Source organism: Triticum urartu, chromosome 2A (assembly GCF_056163025.1).
Source record: "Triticum urartu cultivar PI428250 chromosome 2A, HENAU_Tu73, whole genome shotgun sequence".
In the NCBI taxonomy this organism is placed as follows: domain Eukaryota; kingdom Viridiplantae; phylum Streptophyta; class Magnoliopsida; order Poales; family Poaceae; genus Triticum; species Triticum urartu.
Window position 1 is genome coordinate 111357307 of NC_141874.1, and position 8948 is coordinate 111366254.

At 45.5% G+C, this 8948-nt stretch overlaps 1 protein-coding gene across 1 annotated transcript; it reads left to right on the forward strand.

Annotated features, from left to right (window-relative positions):
* On the forward strand, positions 1–2998 carry LOC125536124 (PLASMODESMATA CALLOSE-BINDING PROTEIN 3). Its single transcript, XM_048699267.2, has 5 exons — positions 1–305; positions 1403–1534; positions 1963–2262; positions 2361–2388; positions 2482–2998. Exons 2-5 carry the CDS (start codon positions 1462–1464, stop codon positions 2684–2686), a joined length of 606 nt encoding a protein of 201 aa, XP_048555224.1. The 5' UTR covers positions 1–305; positions 1403–1461; the 3' UTR covers positions 2687–2998.
* The last annotated feature ends 5950 nt before the right edge of the window (positions 2999–8948 follow it).

The window sequence follows — 8948 nt, forward strand, 5'->3', positions numbered from 1 at the left end:
ATAAACACCGATTTCGTCCCGTAATATCCGGTTGATTGGAGCGAGATAAATCCATCCCAATTACTCCTCTCCGTAAATCCTTTGCCCTCTATCTACTAGTAGTACCAAATATAAAAAAGAGGCAGTCCAGTCCAGGGCAGGGCCGTCGTACATGCAAACAGCTTTTCCTTTTGAGGCCGTGCTTGCGTCCTTGAGAGTTCAGACTCTGGAGGGTCCAGAGCTTCCGTTATCCCCCAGGAAGGAAGAGCGAGGAGCAGCAATTCATCCTTCTTGCCACTAAACCGGCGATTCGGTGGCCGATCAAGGTACGCTCTCTCCACGATCTCCCCTGGTTCTTGTAGATGCTCTCATGTTCATGTTCTTCGGATTAGGTTTCCCTGCTCCGCCCTCTGAACAAGAACAGGATTTCTATCTTGTTTGCTGTTGATGATACCTCTAGGGCGCGTGCCGTCAGAGCCTTCTTTTCTCCGACTGGAGTCTCTCTCTCTCTCATCGAATTCGAATTCTAGGACTCCTTGTGCCGATTTCTTCTCATGGCCGTCGCTGATTTCCCCCAAAAGTATCAGTGAAGTGTTCTCGACGACATGATCCAGCTTAGTAGTATTCAGGTTCAGGCTTCATGGCACTTGTTGGTTTTTCTCTGTTTCCCCCCTTCAGGTTCCGGTCCACAGCTAAATGAATTTTAACTCCTCCTTGTCTGCCACCGTTTGATTCCTTAATACTTTGAATGAATGAAAGAAACCGATCATCTTTTTCATTATGTAAGGTTTTGAATTGCAGCAAGTTCAATCATGTTTGTGCTCTTGCCAAGGATAGCGGTTGGTGGATGGTTGCCCCCATGCCGTCATCCTAGTCTTCACCATACACAAAGTTTAAGGACTTTGGAAGGATACCCAATCCAAGTCGTCACACATAAAGTTAACGACTTCGGCTGGATATTCAATGAATAATTCGACCACTTCGTCCTAAAAATAATGATTCGAGTATCCTGTAGCTGGATGTTTCAGGTTCACCAATCATCCCCAGCCCTATTTTTGGCGTCGATCGATTACCATTTAGCAGCAAACGTATCTCGCAGTTACTACATCGGAAGTTTTCACTCCATGTCTTCAAACATATATACTCCAGTACAACACAAATTAAGTTCGTGCCGACAATACCTTTCTCTTTGTCAATTGTGCCGACAAACCCTTGCGATTGGACAGCGATTAATGTGTCAGATTATCAGAAACATTGCGTCTGACCGACCGCGACGCGCCTCGCTATCTCTCCCCTTCTCCTCCACACGTCTCTTGCTGAAACTTCTGCCTAATTATGTCGAGAACACGCAGTTCGGTAGTACAATACTGAACTACTGACACGTATCTGACATAATGATACGTACATCTCTGAATTCTGACAGGTGTTCGTGGAGGAGGATCATACAAGTCGATCGGGCGTTCGGAGGACACTGCTGGGAGGATGTTGACCAGAAGACTGCAGGGGTGCAGCAGCGTTCTTCTGCTCGTGTTTCTCATTCTCGCCAACGCGTCAGGTACATGCGTATTGCGCAGCGTTTGCTTTCGGTTGGTTCGGTAGTCGCTCGCTTTCTACTTTCCATTATTCAGATTCCTTCCTAGTGTGGCCTTGAAATGCATCGCCATAGAGTGTAGACTGTAGGGTAGATGTCCTGGACAACTTTTATATATTCTGCGAACAAACACATTCTGGCTCGCGGTTGCTCCGCGATCATTTTCAGGTCTTGACCCCTTGTGAAAACGGCCATACTGCATTTTCGTGTAGTATAGAACCGCATTTTTGCACGGAGACTGTAAAGCTGAAAAATATCTTTGTGCCTAACCGGTGAACGAAATATTTCAGCATCCATGCACCAATTTGACACATAATCAGATTTTTTCAGCCGGCTAATAAACTGAAACTTAAACAATTTTCATATGTTTGTCACTGCATTGTGATTTGCAGGCACCTTCTCTGAAGAACAAGAAGCTGCTGAGGAGAGCAGGAGGCGGTCGCTGGCGACGGGGCAGTTCTGCGTGGCGAAGCAGGGCGCGGACCCAACCGCGCTGCAGACTGGGCTCAACTACGCGTGCGGCCCCGGCCACGCCGACTGCGGCCCCATCCAGCCCGGCGGCAAGTGCTACAAGGCCAACGACCTGCCGGGGCTCGCCTCCTACGCCTACAACGACTACTTCCAGCGCAACGCCGCCTCCGGCGCCAGCTGCAACTTCAGCGGCACCGCCGTCACCACCTCCGACGACCCCAGTAAGCACCACCCTGCTCCTCCCTCCCCTCCCACCCACACGTTGTTCTCCTTCTTGTTCCCGGCGGGCTCTGATACTCCTGTGGTTCCTCGTTTGCAGGCTCGGGGCAGTGCGTCTTCACCGGAAGGTGAGCGAGTATCTTCGATGTGCATGCATGGCGCGCCACTGTATCGTCCTCTGACGAAGTTCACAACTGACATGTGTAAACGTTCACGTGCAGCTCCATGGCGGGAGGCTCCAACGGCACGACGCCGGCGGCGAGCGCCCCTACCAGCCTCTTCCCGCCGTCGACCTTCACGCCGGGCTTCGGAGGGGGGCCCACCAGCTCCTTGACCCCTCTGGGGGACGACGCGGACAGCGTCATGGCCGGCGCTCGCCGGGCGCTCTGCGTGCTGCTGCTCCTGCTGCCGCTCTTCCTCTTCTGATCGACGCCTCCGCTCGACTGTAAATTCTACTCCATGGCATGGCATTCGTTGCATTTTACTAGGGAATATTACTATCAGGTCACATGAGAGGGAGGGTCTCTAGAGTGTCGTCATCTTTACATGTTTTTTGTTCTTCAGAAGTAAACCATATGTGGGTGTACATGTCAGGTCGGATCTTCTATAAACCAAACTATACTATATGTAAAGGATGTTTTTCCCTTCCTGAAATCTAAAAAGTGCGTGCGCGCGCGTTGGAGAGGACGAGCGGCCGCTCGGTCACTCGCATGCATGCATACACGCGTTTGTCTGGTAGTGCATGTGATTACTGGCATTAAATGCGGTTAGACTTGTAACATGTGAAGGATAAAACAGATCCATGTGTATTTGTTTCGGGTTTTCAAATTTTTAAAAAGCCATATCTTTCAAACCATGTGTTGGAATTCAGATCCTGCATGGGAATGTTTCGACGAATTTTTTTTGATGCCAACTTTCGTGCTATATGATGCAACTTTAGTATTGTATTGTGCAACTTTTTTGAGGGAAATGCCGTCATGGCAGTTTATATTTCATGTGAGAATAGGGCTACATCGTTTGTGATTACATCGAGTAGAAAGTCCGAAGCCTCGTTCTGCCACATAATAGTTCGCGAGGGCTCCGACTTAGTAGCCAAAAGATCAGCCGCCATATTGGCTTCCCTAAGGCAATGACAGAAACTAACAGAGATAAAATTACGACACAAGAAAATACACTCCTCATAGATGGCTGCAGCTGGTCCTAAGGAGTTTCCGCCGTCATGCATTATCTGGATGACCTCCATACAATCGGCCCCGATTTCCACCTTGTTGCAGCCGATGGTGTTTGCCAGAACCAGCCCATCCTTGAGGCCTCTAGCCTCGGCCGTCGTTGCGTCTTGGACAAACGGAATGTTGCTTGTGGATGCCGCAACGAAGGAGCCTGTGGAATCTCGTATGATGGCCCTGGTCCCGCCGGTGCCACTATCATCATCGAAGGAGGCGTCGATATTGAGGCTAACAAATCCCTCTGTTGGTCTCGTCCATCCATGTCTTTGTATCCTGCCCGCCCCATTCTTCCTTGCCCTCAAGAAGTTTTTGGTCAAGGTAACAATAGCTTGGGCCGGTCTTCCAGGTTCCAGGTTACTGTATTGTGCAACTTTAGTACTACATTGTGCAACTTTTTCCGAAACCATTTTTTTGGATCTGCATGATTCAACTTCCATAAGGTTGTAGTCTAGCAACCATGAAAACTTTGATGTGCAATTAGTCTACCGTTCCGACCAACTACCTAGTAGTCATTGTGCAACCCTCCTCCCTATTCGTGGATGCGTAGTTTTTCACTGTTGTCACACCCTACCCTCACCCCCTGGAAGCGATATGTGCAACTTAGTCTAATGTTCAAGCCAACTGCCTTTTAGGCAATGTGCAACTCCTTCCCCTCCCTATTTGTGGACATGTATTTTCAGTTGGCGGAGGCAATAGACAGAGTTGCATATAGTCTACTAGGTAGTTGGCCAGGACAACATACGAAGTTGCACATCTCACAGGTAGGGGCAGTTGAATGGTAAAGAGATGACATTCATGAGGGTACTGAAAAGTTGCATATAAACAGAGTGCTAAAGTTGTAAATCTCACTAGCAGGGGTGGTTTGGGCCGTGTGCTAGCAGGGAAACTACACATTCATGGGGATTCGAGAGAAAATTGCAAATCATTGTTAGACGGTTGGCCGTGGCAGTATCTGAAGTTGCACATCCACTGTTAGGCAGTTGGCCGATGCAGCAAACAGTGAAGCACATCCACAGACAGGGAAAAGTTGCACATCAACTACTATGCAGTTGGTCTGGGCAACAGAAGAAGTTCACATCTCATTGGTGGAGGTAGTTTGGGGGTGAAGATACCATCATTTAAAACTGCGTGTTTACGGTATAGGAGAAAAGTTGCACATCCTTGTCATGTAGTTGTACACCGAAGGCTAGGCAGTTGCACAAAACGGGGAGAAAATTGCATTAAAAAAATTCGTCAAAACATACCCATGCGGGATCTAGTTTCGAAGAGCACGCCGCGAGAGTTCCAAAAGTGAAAGCGGATCTTAATTTCGATGCGTGGTTTCAAAGTTATGGTTTTTGAAAAATTTGAAAACCCGAATTAAATGTGTTCACATCTGTTCACATGGGTTCTTTGCAATTACTTTTTATTATCCTGTTCAAACATGTTCACACATATTCACTTTTCCTAATATGGATTAGGGGGAAAGATTATTTCCTTTTTTAGCCGGCCACTGCGGAGCGCTAGTGGGCAACTGGCCACCCGCTAGACGCGTCCTTTTTCCTTTTGAAAACCTAGGCACTTGCCCGACTTTAGCCAACTCAAACCCTTATGGCTTACAAGGTTCAAATGTTCACGCAGATAGCGAAAACAAACAAGGAAAGGAGGTCCAAGACGCCCGGTGCCACACACACCGAAAATATAGAACCTCGCTAGGGCCAACTGCTCAACAACCCACACACACGCGATGCAAACCCAAAACGGCCCTTGTCTCAACAATCCAAACACACACCGCACAAAGAAGGAAAGTGTCCATCAATCCTCATGGCCATGGCTCCCCTCCTTGAGAACCGTAGCCTGGATGCAAAGGTGTCGAATGAAGCCGTCAATGGTCGACGAGTCTTGAGTCTTGCCCGGTGGTTTCCATAATTGCGTAAAATAGTCATTTTGTATAGTAAATCACCAGTACCTAAGGTCGGGGTGAACAGTGCTTGGTAGGGACCGAAGGTACCCGAGATACAAAAGACATCGCTAAATGTATAACTCTATGTCCCTTAAATCAAACCTAATCAATAAATAAAACTTAACAACTAAACTTACCCGAATACACCGTGAAACTTATAATTATATAATCAGTATAAGAATCTACAATTCATACATTCTTTTCACTTAATTAACACATAAACCATTTCATACTTATCAACTATAATCAATAAATAAAGCAATATCATATATTCATTAACTCATACAAGTGAAGTCACTAAAAACACTCGCATAAGATTAATTGTCTTAAGCCATTAAAAACACCCACATAACTTAAGACAATTATTTTTACATACACATAACTAGTGGTTCAATTTTATTTGCATCATAACAATCTAAAAAACTTTCATATAATGCATGTTAAACAAGTTTGCCATTAAAAACAAGTCTAAGGAGATCAACCTTGCTGCTTTTTCATTTGTAACGTACAAGTTTTATATACCAAAACTTACAATTATAAAATCAACTAGTTTTTTATCATAATACGTGTGATCAAAAATTGTATAATTTATAAAATCATACATGTGATACTATTATACAATCATAAAATTGTATATGTGTGTGATAAAATTATAAAATCATACATGTGATACGCGTATGATATACAAGTTCATTCTGTTCAATACATTTTTATTAGTTAGTTCACACATAAAACATTTCAGAATCAACTATAGTGAATAGATAAACTAAAATCCTATTTTCATTATGTCACACAAGTGAAGTCACCAATACATTCACAAAACTCTAAGTTTATTCTCTATAGATCCAAACAATAACTTTTACTACATGTGTCATTTTAAATTTGATTGCAATATTGGACAGAACATTAAGTTTCAGTCCCTATTACAAGATATATTCAATAAGTCTACCTTTTCGGATTCAACAGATATACTAGTCGCTTCTTTTTCATTTCCTTTGTAACATTAAGTATCATGATCTCTTGTAACAAACAGATTCAACACATGTAACAAGATGAAACTTCATGCAGATCAAATATGCAAGAATAATTAAGCTTTTCAGCAAAAAGTACCGCTATACACATGCTCCTCTTGTTAATATCATTAGTATCTATCAATCTTTCACAATCTTGAAATCAACCGCATTGCTTTTGTCCTTTTTTCTTCTGCACCATTGGTAGTTCGAGACAAGAGTTCTAGGGACATAACAAGCGAGTAAAAGAACAAACAACTAGAGAGAAGAACACCAGGAAGAAGGACAAAATGAATCATGTTTCCACGCGCACATATTCAGTACATAACATCTATGTCAACTGTTTATACAATAAATGTATCAAAGAATGTTACCCCACTTGTACAGGTATATCACTTTTCCCATTTATGAACCCATTACAGAGTTTTGGCGAGGCCTATAACATGAAAACCACCTGCTATACCGGACCATGTTTGTGAATCATGGCGCAGGTCAACGGTCCACAAATTTCCTGCGCGGCCGTCGTGTGCCACAAATCTCCTCCCTCCTTAATATACTTGTTTAAAACTTGTAAAATCAACATGCCAATTTGTTCAATCTTTCCAAGGATAACGATGTCACCCATAAATCTAAAAAGTGATTTTTACAACTTCACTTGGAATATATAAACAAGTGGTGTGAGGACTGCATTCAACTAGTTTGTCTTCTCTCTTTAGTTTAAATGTAACAACTATAAGTGAGTTGATATTTTGGTTGTTTATGTTATTTTTCAATTATATATATTGTCATTAGAAGAGCCAGAGAGAAACTTTAGTGGGGGCAAATAGTAAAATATGCCGATATGAGGGGGCCAAACAATTTTAAAAACTCCTATATAAGCCCTCCATTTTTCTCTCTTCTTTCTATGGCTGAGGGGCAATGCCCCCTATCGGTGTCAAAACCGGCGGATCTCGGGTAGGGGGTCCCGAACTGTGCGTCTAAGGCGGATGGTAATAGGAGGCAGGGAACACGATGTTTTACCCAGGTTCGGGCCCTCTTGATGGAGGTAAAACCCTACGTCCTGCTTGATTTATTCTTGATGATATGGGTATTACAAGAGTTGATCTACCACGAGATCAGAGAGGCTAAACCCTAGAAGCTAGCCTATGGTATGATTGTATGTTGTCCTACGGACTAAAACCCTCCGGTTTATATAGACACCGGAGAGGGTTAGGGTTACACAAGGTCGGTTACAAAGGAGGAGATATACATATCCATATTGCCTAGTTTGCCTTCCACGCCAAGTAGAGTCCCATCCGGACACGAGACGAAGTCTTCAATCTTGTATCTTCATAGTCCAACAGTCCGGCTAAAGGATATAATCCGGCTGTCCGGAGACCCCCTAATCCCGGACTCCCTCAGTAGCCCCTGAACCAGGCTTCAATGACGATGAGTCCAGCGTGCAGTGTTGTCTTCGGCATTGCAAGGCGGGTTCCTCCTCCGAATACACCCCGGAAGAATTTGAATACAAGGATAGTGCCCAACCCTATAAAATAAGTTCCACATACCACCGTAGAGAGAATAATATTTCCACAAATCTAATCTGCTGACACGTTTCGGCAACATGACGTTATGTCATGGCCCAGTGATTATTCGAATCATTTTTATAGCCCCGCACATAATGCGAGGCAGTTTCTTGACACGTCTTGTCAAAGCAGAGATCGTGTTCCCCTTATTACGGGATTCTCATCAATACGGGCATGGGTAACCCAACCGCGCCATCGATTACGGCGCTTGGGGAATAGGCGAGTTTTACCAGGTTAGTGGGGGCGCATGGTTTCGGCCGCCCTTATAAAGGGATAAGGTTTAACCTTCTTCTACCCACGCCTTCTTCCTCCTTGCCCATCCGTTCATGCGCACTCGAGCTCCAACGCCCAAGTCCACATCCTTCCCCTCAACCTTCTCCAAACATGTCCGGAGCGGGGGGCAAATGGATGGCTTCGTCCGTCACGGAGGGGCACATCAAAAAGCTGCGCGACGCCGGATACTTAGCCACGAATATCGCGCATCGGCTGCCCGCTGCGGGGCAGATCGTTCCTACCCCGGAACCTCATGAGAGGGTAGTTTTCCTCCACCACTTCCTCCGCGGACTGGGGTTTCCCCTTCATCCATTCGTCTGTGGTTTCATGTTTTACTACGGGTTGGACTTTCATGATCTGGCCCCGAACTTCATCCTCAACATTTCGGCGTTCATCGTCGTTTGTGAGGCTTTCCTCCGCGTCTGGCCCCACTTCGGCCTGTGGCTGAAGACCTTTAACATCAAGCCGAAGGTGGTGGGAGGCCAGCAAGCAGAATGCGGCGGAGCCATGGTGGGCAAGATGCCCAATGTCACATGGCTTGAGGGCTCCTTCGTGGAGACCATAAAGGGGTGGCAATCAGCCTGGTTCTACATCACCGAGCCGCGCGACACCAAATGGGCGGCGGCCCCCGAGTTTCGATCCGGATTCCCTACACAACTCACTTCCTGGAAA